Consider the following 17,326-nt stretch of genomic DNA (forward strand, 5'->3'; position numbering starts at 1 on the left):
CAGTCAGCTGCAGAGAAAAGGCACCCCCCTGCATACAAAGTTCTGTAAATTAGTATGGACGTGAGGTACCTTTTCTCTGCAGCTGACTGTATCAAATAGGAAATAATAAAAAAAAACGTTCGTGTAATATTTTTTTTTATTTAATAATAGGGAATATTACGCGAAACTCGGCGTAGGTGGCGCCACTATCACAATCTGAGGGTCTATCGCGAAACAAGAAAATCGAACTTTCGTTATCTAACATCTCTGTCACTCTTGCGTATTCGAGTGATAAAGAGGCAGCTAGATAACGAAATTTCGGATTCGAGTTTTCCGGTAGGTCCCCTGAAAACTTGTCAAAAACCTGTTAAAGGTAGAGTATGAATAAGTTACTCTACGGTGCACTAAAAAAAGCTAGTGCTGCACTCTGGTGGCAGAACATTGCAGTAATATCCCCTATTCCTCGTCCTTTGGAAATCTGAAATAAAAAGTTGAGTTTTGTGACCAACAATATTAATAAAAGGAACATTCATCAATGATCATTAATGTCTTTTTTATTAGGGTTCCGTACCCAAAGGGTAAAAACGGGACCCTACTACTAATACTTCGCTGTCCGTCTGTCTGTCACCAGGCTGTATCTCATGAACCGTGATAGCTAGACAGTTGAAATTTTCGCAGATGATGTATTTCTGTTGCCGCTATAACAACAAATACTAAAAAGTACGGTCCCTGTACCCGGTACTTGACCGGTTTTTAGTATTAAACTATAGTCTGGCAAACACAATCTGTCAGTAAGTAAGAACAAAGAAAACTATAGGTACAGTCGAAGGCAAAAATATCGATCCAGACAAATGGCTTAAAATATGTGAACACGATTTTATTGTCTGAGCGTACACATATTTTTGAGACTTTGGGAATGTATATATATTTATGCCCTTGACTGTACTCATCAATTAAAATGAGACAGTCCTGGGCCAAACTATAAGAAAGCTGTAAATGTCGATAGGTTATTGATCTGAGGTCGATACATCACTATGCCAAAAATATAACCTTTCATACTTAGCAGAAAAGTTCGAAAATATATGCAAAAATCTATATAGACTTGAATGCAAGTAATAATTACATAAACAACATATCGATTTCTATGTTTAGGGTCAGGTCCTATAAATAAATTTCTTCTAAATTGAACAAAACTCACCGATTAAAGGTTATCGGTTCGTGCGTATTTTCTTTTCTTCCTGTATGCGATTTACAGCCCTCGATCACACAAGACATTATCACAAAGGGAACTTCAAACCATTACAAATAAAAACTCAGCACGTTTTCCAACAATCTGTCAGGAATAGCAAAAATATAATTAAAATAAACCAAGATGACCGCTGAAACATCCCGAAATATTTCAACTAAAATAATACGACTATGTCAAGTTGTTACAGTTGACACCTACCTGTGAAATAACGAACATATATTTTATTTGGCTAGATTATATTATAGAACCACATAGGACCATTTGACATTTCCCTCAGTTTATCTTATGACAATACTGAAAAAAACGAAAGAACTTGCGGATTGTTGTCTCACTCACTCATAGACAAAAAGTAATAACGTGTTGTGAATACGATATCTTTTACCAAGCTTTTATTTTTGCCCGGCTTCTTTGCTTTAGTCATTATTCTGAGGACAGAACTATTCCAGTGCGTAGCCAACGTAAACGTTTACGCTCCGTAGCGAACGAAACGCAACTGTCACTGTCGCACTAATATAGAAGAGTGATAGAGAGAGATGACTTCGATACGCTACGGACTACGGAGCGTTAAGGCCGTTCCATCGGTTTGCCGCTGTCACTGTCACATTTCGGGAGAAATAACGGGAAAGATCATATATATATATATATATATATATATATATATGAGCCAAGTGTCCATTTTGATCGAATTTTGTCGATTTTTATTTACCTTACAATATCGAAATTCGAAAGCTTTCAAATTACTATTTAAGCTAAAATTGTTTTTTCTTATTTTTAGGGTTCCGTAGCCAAATGGCAAAAAACGGAACCCTTATGGATTCGTCTGTCTGTCTGTCCGTCCGTATGTCACAGCCACTTTTTTCCAAAACTATAAGAACTATATACTGTTGAAACTTGGTAAGTAGATGTATTATGTGAACCGCATTAAGATTTTCACACAAAGATAGAAAAAAAAAACAAATAATTTTGGGGGTTTCCCATACTTAAAACTGAAACTCAAAAAAAATTTTTTTCATCAAACCTCAATATCATTTTGTAAGACCATACACATATTGAGGCTTCTAATATCACTTTTTTCTAAACTGAATAGTTTGCGCGAGAGACACTTCCAAAATGGTAAAATGTGCCCCCCCCCCCCCCCCTGTAACTTTTAACTTAGAGAATGATAAAACTAAAAAAAAAATGATGTACATTACCATGCAAACTTCCACCGAAAATTGGCTTGAACGAGATCTAGTAAGTAGTTTTTTTAATACGTCATAAATCGTAAACCACAATTATAATAAACCTTTCATTCAATCAACTCAAATATAAAAAATAAATAAAAAAACATTTAATTTCATAGACATATTTAAGTGGGGCTCCCATACAACAAACGTGATTTTATGCCGTATTCGTTTTTGTGTAATGGTACGGAACCCTTAGTGCGGGAGTCCGACTCGCACTTGGCCGGTTTTTTTGTTTATAGTATCACTTAATAAATAACCGCGTAAAGTTTGATTAAAACTGAAAAGACCGAGTTAGAGGTTAGTTTGGTAATTAATTGTATTGAGCGAAGTGATTATGATTCGTGTATCGGAAGCTATGTTATTAAAGATAATATACTCAAGAACTACATATATTTTTTCCACGTCTACGTATATCAACGCCTCTTAGAAAAACATGATCATATAAGGAGATTTTTCGACTTCTGGCTCAGGGAACCGCCTTAACGATTGCCAACAGATCATCCAAATGTTTATGGATCTGAATTTAGTGCCCTGCAAGCTTGGTCGAATTGCACCTTCCCATACAAACGTAGTTCCGTTCTCATTTTAAAACTTCTTGTTGGATTGTAATGAAACTTTGCACCATACAATGACATGAGGTATATCTAGGTCTGAAATTAGTTTATTATAGCTCCAGTTTATAAAACAAACGAAATAAAGCAAAAACTAATTTTGTATAAAAAACTTAAATTCCCTGTAAATTTTTAACTATGGTATCTGAAGCTACATAAACTAATTACAGACATACATATACCTTATTGATATATATATATATATATATATATATATTATAAGTACAAAGTTTCAGAGCAATCTAGCGAGTCGTTTTAAGGGCGCTCCAGACTACGCGGCGCGATGCCGCGAACCCGAGTGTGAAGTCGATTTCGCTGATTAGCGAACTAGACTCTACACTCACGTTCGCGGCTTCGCGCCGCGATTCGCGCACGAGTGTGGAGGGCCCTTTAAAATGAGAGCGGAACTACGTTTGTATGGAGAACCGAGCTTGCCGGAGACCCTTAAGATCTGAAATTTATATTGAAAACTTTTCACTGTATGAGCATATTCATGATTAACCAAAGCACCCAATACCGCACCTTGAAGTGCGGTCGGGTGGCGAGTAACAGCGTCACTTATTTTTTGGCCACACTGCCTACGCCCCGCCCTGTCAACAACTCCGTAACGGAACAAGCCGCGTCATCTATTGTCGAGTAGCAGTACTGAGAGTTCCGCTACTTGACGTTAGATGTAGACGACGAAAGTAATAGCTTTTTGGTAACGAAACCGATCTATGGAGTGAGCATTCTAAGATGTCTTCTTAATTATCTTTGTACTGAAAGTAAATAAAGTAATACTGTGTTGTGATACATTTTACCAACCTCTTATTTTTTCACGGTTTCTATGCAACGCAATTAGTTAGAAACTTACATCGCGCTTACGGAGTTCTAAATGCCAGTTGCTATATATACAACTTCCTTCCAATTTCCTTTTTCAACATGTTTAATTTTGCATATATTTTAGATTGCACTTTTTTAAATCACTAACATTTATTGAACTATATCTATTGTTTACCATGATTAATCAAAGATGGACAAAAATTTACCATAAGGAGTGAAAATTCCCGATAAAAAAGCTTGAAACCCCCAAAACTTCTATGCATTTGACATTTTGAATGACCTTCATCTACACTAGCGCCCCTAGCGGTGAAATTAAACGCGGTAGCCCTCATTAGTTCGTCTAGTTCCACACAACAATTTTGTTTATTCTAATAAATTTTACACATGAAGATAAAATGACCCAGTAATGGGAACCGTAATAGTAATGTTTAATCTATAGGTAGTTTATTTTCTTATAATAAAATTGCATGAGACTCTTATTGTCAAAAAAATTTACTTTTCAAAAACGTTCTCCAAATCATATTGTCTTCTATAGCACTGCTGCATGCATGGGCTCGAAACTAAATTTGTCAGTACATTGGTAGAGCCGTGTTACTTTCCCTAGTAAAGATGACTCACGTTAGACCGGGCCGTCTCCGGCCCGGGGCTTCCGGCGCTTACTTTTCTATGACATGACAGGTGATCACGTGATGCTTTCCATAGAAAACGAAGCGCCGGAAGCTCCGGGCCGGACACGGCCCGGTCTAACGTGAGTCATCCGTAATAGCCCTTTTGACATCTGTTATATTCCTACCCGTCAAATAAAATAAAAAATCGTTATTTTTTTTCTTTTAGTACACACGGTATTTCTTGTAGGACCCTGTAGCACACTAGAGAGCAATTTTTGATCCCTGTTCGATACAACCCTGACACTTGATAATACTTTTAATGAGAAATACAAATGTATATTTGTCTTTATCGTACGTGCCCAAATTTTGGCGAGTTCAAGCTTTACCACAAAATACGAACAAAAAGCATTACCCTCCTTTCATCATTTGGGTAAAAACCAATACAACTTGTTGCAATTAGTTAAAAGAAATAACTGATTTCTTGATAGGTTGTTAAAATGGCAATTAAAAATAAAAAGAGCAATTTACTTTTATTCTCAGTTTGGCGGACTATGGCCGAGACTGGCAGAGTGTTTAACTTTATTTTACTTTTCCAATGTTTTATGAATGTGGTAAGTAAGCGATTTTAAATATTTTGTTGTAAATGTTGTAATCGTAAATACTTATTTTAAAACGGGTCATTCACATTTCTTAACTTAAAAATTACATGAAGTTTCACTCTATGACGTGGAGCTTCAACAGGAGCCAGACGCGTTGTTAAGTTATAGATACTCATCCACATTCTCATTCAGTAATTTCACCAATTGCTTTTATGAACACGCGAAGTAATTAAATCTTTAAATGAAAAAAATGGTATTTGTTTTACGAGGGGGTTAAGTTGTTATTTAAATTAAAGTCTTACTCGGGTTGGTCGTAATGTTAATTATATCGACTCTAATAGCTCACTTTAGTCTTACCCTCCGTAAAAGTCCGAAACATGAACTTAAGTATTGTAATTGTATTTCAGTTGGGATACGACCCAAAAAACCACCCATGTTGCCAAGAACCAGGCCAGAACGTCACCTTGGCCATGATAATCGATGCCTTCGAGATCTACGGACATGATCCTACGGACAAGTTGGATCATTTAGCGCACTACCAGCTTCAGATGATGAAGATCAAAAAGGCGCCTGATCAGGTTGTGTTTTGTTAATTTTGTACATACTCGAGGGCCTACCGCGAACATTGAAGTTACGCCCCTTTCTCTAGTTGAGTTCTATGAGATTTGGCTTTAAAGGGCTGCCATCCAGTGCATAAAATTCCATTAAATAAACAAGAATTTTGCTGGCGTCATCTGCTTATCAATGGCGAATTTAATTAGCGGATTGTACCTGTATCAGGAATCTTAATTGGAAGACATTTAAAATTTCCAGAAATGGGTATTATAGAGGGATCTCCTTTCAGTCAGGACATTGTTTATTTTGCAATCAGCACTTAAGAAGCTTCAGTTAATACCATACAACTTGACATTCACTCAAAACCATACACACACACACGCGCGCGCGCACACACACACACACACACACACACACACACACACACACACACACACACACACACACACACACACACACACACACACACACACACACACACACACACACACACACACACACACACACACACACACACACACACACACACACACACACACACACACACACACACACACACCGTGTATACTAACTTTGTTTATTGGTTGCAGTACATGATCAATGAGTACGTGCACATCGCGGTGGATCATCTCGGCAGGTTCATCCACATGCACGTCAAGGAGCTGAAGGTAGAACTGGCCATTAATAGACCAATACTTACTTGGGAGTATTAAAGTTTATTTTCTGCTCGGTGAAGTACTAACATTGTTTGCAGGTGCTCCTAATAGCACTGGAAGATGCGATAGACAACATGCTAACGATGTATGACAACCACAACGCCATCAAGACGGAGCGCGTTGCCACCTACAACGCGGGTGCAGGCGGCGCCGTGCCTTCAGAGTTCTACCTCAGTCAAGGTGCCTGATATACTACCACATAGTCAACAACGCGATAAGACAACATGCTAACGATATACGACAACCACAACGCCATCACGACGGAACACGTTGCCACCTACAACGCAGCATATGCATAATAATGTCTAAAGGTGCGTCAACATCTGACGAATGCGTCTGTTTGCGGATGGTTCCCGGGTTAGTATTGGTACGATGGGCAGCATTTACCTACAATCACGCACCTTATCACCAAGGAAGAGTTTTGGCCGAAGCGTGTCAAGTTCCGGCGGTTCCGCGGCCGGCTCCCAGCCCTGACACTGCGGGTTTGCGTAACTCATCGCAACAATATTTTTATAATATAGGTCATTAGTCGCCATTTCGTTTTATAAGAACTTGGTTGCAGAATACTACTGCGGTCGCAACGTGTACATCTTCGTGTCGGAGCTGTACAGCGACATTTACAACATGGGGCGCGGGCCGGCGCCCTACTGCAAGGGCCGCGGCTTCCATTTCCTCGGCTTCGTGCACTTTATGGATGACAACAAGTATTATCTCGAGGAAGACCCGAGCTTGACCTTTGCTACTGATAATTATTTGCATGGGCTCGAGTGCCATCTTCAAGTCTGCATATACAGGTGAGATCGATAACGCACTATGCACGAAATAAAGCACCAGAAAATGATTAGAAAAACGTAGACAGCAGTTATGTCCCATTAGAGTCTAACGAGCCTGACATGCAAATTGCGATGCGCGATGCTATACATATATAATGAAGCAGCACCGTACCTACTTCAAATGTAGTTCATAAATCCACCGAAGCCTTAACCAGCCTTAACATACCCTATGGTCTATGGTATGTCGTGGTATGTCTTTGGATTAATCTCCACTAAGGTAAACGAGTCCTAGTGATTTGCCATGCTAATGCCCAATTGATGACTGCCTGCTGTGCTGACGGCTACCTTACTCAAAGTCAATACTTGGACTCCTATAGACGATCGTCGATCACAGCTAGCGTCATTCTCATTACATTCAGTCCAATCCATTTAACTTTCGGTATGCATCCGCAGTTCCGCACACTCCAATTCCGAACGCCACTGACTCTGTCCCACTTTAACATCGGGCCGCGGGCGAATATAATATACTCACTGTAAACTTGATTTGGTGGACTTTACGCGCTCCTCAACAGTGATTGACTGAGTAGGTAAAATATAACAATGTTTAAACTTGTCAGGTTCCCATTCAAGAAAGGCTTGCAGCACGTCCGCGACGTGGTGACGCTGCCGAAGGCGCTGGTGAAGTGCGGCACAGAGGTGTACAAGCTGCCGCCGCTCACCGCCGCCTCCTGCATCATCACCTCCGGCTCCTTCATCCTCGACTTCAACGTACAGGGCATACGGTTCCGCCACTACGACTACATGCTAGTAAGTTGTTGACCAGGATATCCAAGGATATGGACAATAGCTTTGTTTGTTAAATTTGATTATTTTGGAGAGTTTGATAGTTAAGTCATAATGGTTGGTAAGCGGTCACGAACGGGGTAAGGCAGATAAAAACTAAACGTAGATGGCGCTCTCGACTATGGTATTTTTAATGGAATTAACACATAGACAATCACTAGTAGTTGTTCTATGTATAGTTGTGTGTTTATTTTATTCCTATAATCTTTGATCCTTCCTAAAACTAAGTTGGGAATGTGGAATGATTTTGGACGATGTAAGTCACAACTAGAATGTAACCTACAGTATCCTTAACTTTCGGGCACAAGAGGAAATAAGTTTTGTCTCTGTCTACTTACTACCCAGTTGTACTTCAGGGTTCTAGTTGGATGGAGTCAACTTCTACCTCCTTTAAATATTGGACTATCCGGTTCAAAGGACCACTATACATTGATCTTGTTGATTTGTTCAGTTCCTACCGAACGGGCAGGCATACTACACGAAGGAGAAGTATAGCCCTCTCTTCTGCGACCACCACGTGTGCGAATGGAACAGCACCAACTTTTATGGAGGTAACGTAACATATATTTCTTTACATACAGTGGTACTAAGTAAACGAAATTAATAACGAGCTTAAATCTAAAATAGGCCCTTGAGGCATTGTACCAAGGATGCTGGCGGCATTTCCTCGCTGTATCGTAATGTTGATACGTTGTGCGAGGAAGCCGCCAGCCCTTCGGTCACCAGTTACGTCAACCAAACGCTTCGCGATTTCTGCAAACAACTTGTGCGCGCTGGGACCCCCCATGGACATTTTAATTGATTGATTTTTGATTGTTTTAATTAATAGTATTATCTTTTCAAAACTAGGTCCTTTCACAATCCCTGGCGACCCTGGCACTGGTCTATCACCCATACCACCATGGTTGGAGTCCAGCACTCTACCCCCCAACGCCTATACCACTCCAAGTGGTAACAACGCTTTTGACACCAGCAACGTTACCTGTAAGTCCACCATCATATATCTCTCATATTAGTGTTTATCCTAGTAAGTCCTTTAGAACCCAGGGTTCAGGAATTTCAGTGGGTATATATGCCCTACTCTAGCTTGGCTACCCTACCATCCTAGGGTCCAAGCCAACTTCACCTGCAAGTCGGTGCATCCGTTAAACACCGGTTTTTCTCTTGGAATTTGGTAGTCAAGGAAGCTGCATCCGTAAAAGCATAGTAAAAGTTAAAACCATTATATGATACTAATGGTGTTAGTTCAGAAAATAGGGCTAACTAGACAGAAATTTCCCTGACATGTCAGGAGTTTTGGTAACTTATTAAGCTTGCGGCCAAAAAAACAATATCAATTCAGACACATTGTAAGTTTATATGATTTTCTTTTTAATTGGATTATTCAAGTGCCACTGGTTTATGGTTTTATGCAGATTCTCTAGACGGATGCTGGTTCATGTTCCCCCCGAACTACGGGTCCATCGCGGGCATCAGCTATCTGGACCCGCTCACTATCAACGAGTACAGATTCACGTGCCAGGGCACCGGCAACAAGGTAATTATATGTACTTGTTTTCTGTTCCTTAGGACTGAGAAGATCAGTTGTGATAAACTGTCTGATACCTAATAAAACTGGATAAAGAAGGTGAATCTGTAATACAATGCAACAACTTATCGTAATTGTTACTTAAAGCTTAAAACTGTCTTTGGAAGCATTTTAATCATGAATCATTGACGATGATTAGATGAGTCTATTCAGAATAAGCCACTTCGCGAGGAAATTGCCAGGTGAAGCGGCTCGATCTATTTGTGTCGCCCTAGACAAACACACACACAGCCGAAATGCTTTGGGTAAGGAACATGAACACAGATATAGCTCCTTATTAGTGGTTATATTCTTCTCCTTGCTCCTTAACACGTATTTTCCCCGCGAGTTGACCAGCCCCTTTAACTACTGTTTAAATCCAGGGTCTATACTGGTACCCGCAATGGATGGGCGCGCCGCCGCACCACCCGTACCCGCAGGCGGGCGATATGCCCAAGCACCAGGAGGGCGGTGGAGACACCTTCTACCCACACCAGCAGGGGCCGCAGCCCCCGCCGCTTATTGTACCACGGCTAGCAGACTAAATATAGATTGTTTTTTTTTTTAATGTTTTTTTTTTTCAAATATAAAAACCTTCGCGGTCCACAAGCCTTATCTTGTAGTCATTCGATTCGCGTTTCTTTGTGCAATACTTATGCCCCTCCGCTTATTGTGCTTGCAGACTTAATACGAGTATTTTTGAATATAACTTGTTTTATTTTATAAAGGATGACTCACGTTAGACCGGGCCGGAGCTTCCAGCGCTTACTTTTCTATGACATGACAGGTGATCACGTGATGCTTTCCATAGAAAACGAAGCTCCGGCCCGGTCACGGCCCGGTCTAACGTAAGTCATCCTTAATCCTCCGATTACCTCAGCAATCTCGATTTATCGGCTGCTACCGCTTGCCGCACCTTTACCGATTTCGTGTAAAGCGTAAACCAAAATTAGGTTTCTGCTGTGGCTTTCGCGAACCAGACTTTCGGCTCTACCGCTTCCTTTCAGCGTGCCAGATCGGAAGGTCTCGTGGGCTGTACCTGGGCTAGCGAATAATCGGAAGTTAATTCTTTAGCGTGGCTCCCAAAAGGCAGTGGGATGTGTGGCGCTCATTTAGTTACTAACTAACGAGTATTCTTGGTTATTCAAAGCGATCTCTCATCCAGAAAAGATCTTGATGCCTAGAGAGATCGCTTGCTCCGTAACTTTGCTTTAACGTAAACATAACAGCATCAACAAGTAATCTTGGGGCAAAAGCCTATGTTACTAAATATGTGTACTAGGCATATTTAAAAATCAACGTTAGATAAGCACTTAAATGTGAGGACTGCCAGATCGGACTATTATCATCGCCGACACATCGCCGTTAGTCCAAAAGGTATTTCATACTTATAATGCATCTTGCCTAATCTAAATAGAATATGGATTTCATGGTCTGACATAATCTTTTTTTTAAATGCATTATACGTGCACGCGCAGCATCCCTGGTGCGCCGGGTGCGTGGCAGTCCCAACAGCATCCTACGAATGATAGCGGACAGGGTAGACTGTCTCTACTTGTCGCACTGTGAGGGATTGCATTCCCCCATCTGCATGGTATTATTTTAAATCTAAGTTCGTTGTACATATTAACCCCTTAGTTTGTAAGTTCTACCAAAGATAGATATAACTCCGTAATAGATGGATACAGTCTAAGGAAAAAACGTGCCTCGAAAATCAAGAAAATTTGATTCTCGTTCAGAGGGCGCTACTAGTTTTGGCCTACAGTCGTATAGATGGCGTTGACGGTTTCGTTTGTTATTTAACAATTTTAACGCATATCAGTAAAAGAACATGGGTCAAAATCATAAAAATAATTAATGCAAATAAAAAAAATCATTTATCTATATTTAAATACATTCTATCGTATTTTAATAAATCTTCATTTTTAGTTTTAAAGTGTGTCGACAGATGGCAGTGAATTTACTGGGGTTACAAAATTTACTATGACAGTACCGCTCTAGTATAAGTTACTCTATGGTTCTACTAATAAAAATATGTGTCCATGTGTTACACGAAATAAAAATATTCATTCATTCATTCATTCATTATGCTAAATACCACGTACTTATCATAAAGTCGTATTTTAGGCCATATTTAGGTCAATATCTCTGTAACGATTGCTATATTCTCGTAGTCCTCGTCGTCGTCGACGTTATGTAGCGACGATTTTTACTTCCACTTTTATAAACATCAACTTTTCTTTGATTGTTCAGGTCACTTTAGGGTGCTTCGTCAACATGCCAATCGTTAACGCTCCGTAGCACAGCGGTAGTCATCTCTCAATATCACTCTTCCATATTATTGCGACAGTGACAGTTGCGTTTCGTTCGCAACGGAGCGTAGAAGATTGGCATGTTGGCTACGCACCACTTTTTTTTTCCATATGAAAGAATAAGTAAATAAAACAAGACGTTGAAAAATTTGTACATCTATATCTAATCTGCGAGTCTTGGCACAATAAGTGGCGGGGGCTGCGGCCCCTGCTGGTGAGGGTAGAAGGCGTCTCCGCCGCCCTCCTCGTGCTTGGGCATATCGCCCGCCTGCGGGTACGGGTGGTGCGGCGGCGCACCCATCCATTGCGGGTACCAGTATAAGCCCTGGAATTAAACCACAGTTCGTCATTGCGAAACATTGTATCCTGGTGAAAATGCCTATGAAGATGTTCCAAGAAATTTTACATCAGTTACGATAATTTATTTCATTGTAGACCTACCTCCATCCAACCTCTTCATTAGTTCATCTTTTTGCCTGTCTATCGCTCTTAAAATATTCGCTTGATAAAGAAACCAAAAGATAAAAATAAACTGTTTTCGAGGATCGTGATAATCACCTGCCAGCAGCGTTATCGTCAAACCATTACTCATTGTTTTAATAGACAAGACCTATTAAATATGACTTACAGTAAAACTCTGACAACCCTAATGTTAGCGGCATTAGCGGATTCATAGCATTTCACTGGGGTCCCTTTGTTTGACATAATTATCGAAAGTCATAATGTAATGATTGTCATATTATCATGAGTCATACTTCTGAAACTTTTCAGGATTTTCCTCAGATTATCGTATAAATAGGTTAGGTTAGGTTTGTTTTATGGCAATCCTGAAAAGTTACGCGTTTCTGAGACAAACCAAATTATTACTAACGAATATGTGGACAAACAATACATTATGACTTAAAATTATATGGGAAACAATAGAGACCCCATTTCACTACTAACTACTACTGCTGAAGCTAGCTCATGTACCTACACGGGTACAAAAACTTAAGTAACTTTATGTTGTTCAACGCGTCACAGACATCCACCTTCCTTCCAGCTTTATCATCTGATCTTCTCACTGTCGTAACCAACACATGAACAAGTATGTACCTTGTTGCCGGATCCCTGGCACGTGAATCTGTACTCGTTGATGGTGAGCGGGTCCAGGTAGCTGATACCCGCGATGGACCCGTAGTTCGGGGGGAACATGAACCAGCATCCGTCTAGAGAGTCTGCAAGGGTAGCCGAGTTTAGATGGTGATGAAGAGCATAGGCTGCTAACAGTAAAACTTACTGGCAATCGGTGAACTACTTAAAAGTAAATTTCATCTTTGCGTATGAATTGTAACAGTAGCAGTAACAGTGTGAAAGATGGTACCATACGTTGATAAGAAGGTAATTGGTCAAACAATAACAGTACTGATGGAATAAAGCCAAAAAAGGGCGTCATCTCATCATTCACTTACTTCCTTTTCATAGCATCTCTCAAAATTCTTGAAATATTTGTAGCGTTCCACGGGTAAAGGTACGTTATGGCCGCCATAAGGTACCTTACCCTTTGGAACGTCACATTTATTTAAATACTTACAGGTAACGTTCTCGAAGGGGCCACCGGATGGTGGTGTGGACTGGTCCGCAAAGGGTGGGGATGTGGTCTGCTCAAAGAAGGGGGGGATCGGCATCAGGCCAGTCCCAGGATCACCTGGGATGGCGAAGGGACCTGTAACGGAAACAAAATTCAAAATTAGGCTTTTTAACAATACCCAAAATCACGATAGTTGTACCTCGTACCTCTGGAGAATTCCCTCGATTTTTTCAAGATCTCATCATCAGATCTTACCCTGATGACAATGGACAACGGTGAAGTATTTAAATAAATCATATTGGCCTAGCAAGAAATCGGGAATAATAATTTACATTTAAATAGCACGACAAAATGAAAATCTCTACTTTCAAGTTTTGGAGTCGGTTTAAAACGGGAGCTTCTAATGTTTCCCCTTTACTACTTACGACTTGCATACTTAGTAAAACTATAGTTAATAAATATAGAATACTGAAAAAGGCTTAAAAAGTTCATTGACCTCCGTAGAAATTAGTATTGTTCCACTCGCAAACGTGATGGTCACAGAAGAGAGGTGTTTGCTTTTCCTTCGTGTAGAATATGTGCCCGTTGGGTAGGATCTGAAAATTGTGTCAGGTAATTAGGTAAAAAAATGAAACATGTAGGTAGGTACCTACTGCAGACATGCATGTCGTTTTTTAACTCTACTACTCTACGAGGTGAATGTATAGTATAAATTTAAAAGTGGAAAAATTTATCCATTGTCCTCTGCTAAATTGCTCCTTAGACGCAGCAACTATCATCAGCAAAGATGCCGAGGCCAATGAGAGGGGGAAACTATTCACTTACTAGAATGTAATCAAAGTGACGGAACCGCATGCCCTGTATGTTGAAGTCGAGGATGAAGGAGCCGGAGGTGATGATGCAGGAGGCGGCGGTGAGCGGCGGCAGCTTGTACACCTCCGTGCCACACTTCACCAGCGCCTTCGGTAGCGTCACCACGTCGCGGACGTGCTGCAAGCCTTTCTTGAACGGAAACCTTCGGCATATTAGTTAGAGAGGGCATAGTGAAATATCATATTCTCGCTCTATCGCTTACTGTCGAGGATCATTACTCGTAGGTACTTTACAAAGTCACCTTGATCGCCAGAATTTATAGTGTGGAACAGAAAGCGTCCTTTGTAGAAGCGTAGGATAGGAATGCGCGATTGCGCCTGCTATTAATAGAGCTCTAAATCCTTTTAAAATAAGAGTTTAACCTTTGCTTAATAAATTACACTTTAACGATGAATCACGCTAGGAACGGTCTAGGTCTGGGCCGAGGATTTCGATGAACTGTAGCGTAGGGTGCCTTGGGTCGGACTGGTACCGTTCCAACGTGGATCATTCTTTATAGTGACTTGGTAGTATAAAGACGCTGAGGATGCACCCTTGTGAGCGTTCTCTTAATTATGTGACATTATAGTATGACAGCGCCGTTAATTACATAATCTAGGTAGGCTGTATTTCGGGCTTGTCAAACTCTACTTATAAAGGTGGGATAAAGGACACTTTTTAAAGGAAACCTTTCCCTTAAAATTTCTAAGAACTGTCTACAGAAACTTTACAGGAAGTTTTGGAATCTTGTTAACTAAGTATTGACCTCACCTGTAGATACACACGTCAAGGTGGCACTCGAGTCCATGCAAATAATTATCCGTTGCAAAGGATATGTTCGGGTCCTCCTCGAGGTAATACTTGTTGTCGTCCATGAAGTGTACGAAGCCGAGGAAGTGGAAGCCGCGGCCCTTGCAGTAGGGCGCCGGCCCGCGCCCCATGTTGTATATGTCGCTGTACAGCTCCGACACGAAGATGTACACGTTGCGGCCGCAGTAGTATTCTGCAAATAAGTTTCTAGGTATTTTTATTAACTCCGCGAATGGACAGTATTTTGTGAAGACGACCATGTTCCTTAAATAATGCGATCTTGCAGGTCTGATAAGCATAGGGATTTGATATTCCCGTCAAATTTATGTTAAGCTCCTAATGTGTTTGTCTTGCTACCTTGACTGAGGTAGAACTCTGAAGGCACAGCGCCACCTGCACCCGCATTGTAGGTGGCAACGCGCTCCGTCTTGATGGCATTGTGGTTGTCGTACATCGTTAGCATGTTATCTACCGCGTCTTCTAAAGCTATCAGGAGCACCTGCAAGTTTTATGGATTAGTGGTGCAAGGCAGCCAAGGCAGGTATATTAGTAGGTAGGTTATACCTATTAAAATGAAATGAATGGATTTTGTAAAGACATCCTCGATCTTTTCATTTTATTAGTCGATGGTGAAGGATATTAAAAGATAGGTACCTTCAGCTCCTTGACGTGCATATGAATGAACCTGGCAAGGTGGTCCACCGCGATGTGCACGTACTCATTGATCATGTACTGCAACCAATAAATTAAGACAGATTCATTATTGGAACAAGAGAGCAAAGTCAGATTTTGCTGCTAGTTCCAACTTTGAGTGTTTGAGTCCCGAGCAAGCGAAAGCATCTATAGGTAATTAGAATTTCGAGCGTAGCGAGAGCAATGAGCTCAAAGATATACGGTGATGCACAGATTTAGTGTTCTCATTAGTTTTTGCTGTTAGTAAATTAGTACGGAACCCTCGGTGGGCGAGTCCGACTCGCACTTGTCCGGTTTTTTTTGTTTTTCTTTCTGTGTAGATAGGTAACTTCCCCTTCACGGCAGTTTGTATTCATTGTATTCTCACCTGATCAGGCGCGCGTTTGATCTTCATCATCTGAAGCTGATAATGGGCAAAATGGTCCAACTTGTCCGTAGGATCATGTCCGTAGATCTCGAAGGCGTCGATTATCATGGCCAGGGTCACATTATCGCCGGGTTCTTGACAGCATGGGTGGTACTTTGGATTGTATGCGTGCTAAAATACAACAAGTTGGTCAGCCGTTCACACGTAAATGTATCAGTTGACATTGCCTTAAGGATGACACGCTAGAACGGTCCGGGACCGGGCCAGGGCGTCCAACACTTTAGTTTTCTATAGAAAACATCACGTGACCACCTATCAGTCCTATCACCCGACAGGCCGTCATAGAAAACGAAATGTCCGTAAAATTGAACTTAAAATTAAATTGACTGTTTTAGAAACCGTAATAGGTGCTAACATTAAATTATTGTTAGAAAAAAATAGAAAAATAGGCTATCAGATAATATTTTGTACAGTTGAAGGCAAAAATATCGATCCAGACAAATGGCTCAAAATATATGAACACGACTTTATTGTCTAAGGTGTAAGGGTGTACACATATTTTTGAAACTTGGGGAATGTATATATATTTTCACATCACCAATTCGAAATAGAGGTTTTTCTTCCCTGCTAGGAGGGATCAAAGGGATCCTATTTTTACATTCTTGTGCACATTATTTTTTGTTTAAATAATATTTTTAAACATCATGGTGACCTCATAGATGATGTGAAAAGCAGTATGTGTCACATGGTAGCAAAATTATTTCCATCTTGGGCGTAACACACTTGAATCCCTCACTACGCTCAGGATTCTACTTTAGAATCCCTCGTTACTCTCGGTATTCTATTATAGAATCTTTCGCTTCGTTTAGGATTCAATGTACGCCCTCGCCGTAAATATGTCATTTTGCTCCCTTGTGACACAATCTACTATTATGACCTTGTCTATAAGTACTCATACGTAATTTGGGACTTACCACATTTACAAAATATAGTAAAAGTAAAGAAGAGGAAAAGGCCCACACTCTGCCGATTTCGGCCATATCGCGGCCGAATGCAATCATTCCATCATCGTTAATATTTCCACCTATTTGTTAACAATAACGACCAATCAATAAAAAAGTCAATCAATTAAATAAAGGTGTATTTTTAACGAACTTACACAACCGCGGTATAC

The 17,326-nt window shown here is 40.5% G+C and overlaps 3 protein-coding genes across 3 annotated transcripts in view; 1 reads left to right on the top strand and 2 right to left on the bottom strand.

Moving 5' to 3' along the window:
• Window positions 1-17,326, bottom strand: part of LOC134751023 (DNA polymerase interacting tetratricopeptide repeat-containing, protein of 47 kDa) — a 160,508-nt gene that overhangs the window by 113,185 nt on the left and 29,997 nt on the right. The window lies entirely within an intron of this gene.
• Window positions 176-10,109, top strand: LOC134750844 (uncharacterized). The gene is made up of 11 exons (XM_063686078.1): window positions 176-179; window positions 5,045-5,106; window positions 5,502-5,672; window positions 6,240-6,317; window positions 6,404-6,545; window positions 6,928-7,159; window positions 7,756-7,945; window positions 8,433-8,532; window positions 8,831-8,965; window positions 9,397-9,518; window positions 9,932-10,109. The coding sequence occupies exons 2-11, from the start codon at window positions 5,047-5,049 to the stop codon at window positions 10,091-10,093; spliced, it is 1,392 nt and encodes a 463-aa protein (XP_063542148.1). The 5' UTR covers window positions 176-179; window positions 5,045-5,046; the 3' UTR covers window positions 10,094-10,109.
• On the bottom strand, window positions 12,022-16,327 carry LOC134750877 (uncharacterized). The gene is made up of 9 exons (XM_063686115.1): window positions 16,153-16,327; window positions 15,747-15,824; window positions 15,450-15,591; window positions 15,054-15,285; window positions 14,256-14,445; window positions 13,927-14,026; window positions 13,434-13,565; window positions 12,956-13,077; window positions 12,022-12,185 (listed from the first exon to the last, which is right to left on the bottom strand). Exons 1-9 carry the CDS (start codon window positions 16,258-16,260, stop codon window positions 12,024-12,026), a joined length of 1,266 nt encoding a protein of 421 aa, XP_063542185.1. The 5' UTR covers window positions 16,261-16,327; the 3' UTR covers window positions 12,022-12,023.

The sequence above is a fragment of the Cydia strobilella genome, chromosome 21, assembly GCF_947568885.1.
Source record: "Cydia strobilella chromosome 21, ilCydStro3.1, whole genome shotgun sequence".
Lineage (NCBI taxonomy): Eukaryota > Metazoa > Arthropoda > Insecta > Lepidoptera > Tortricidae > Cydia > Cydia strobilella.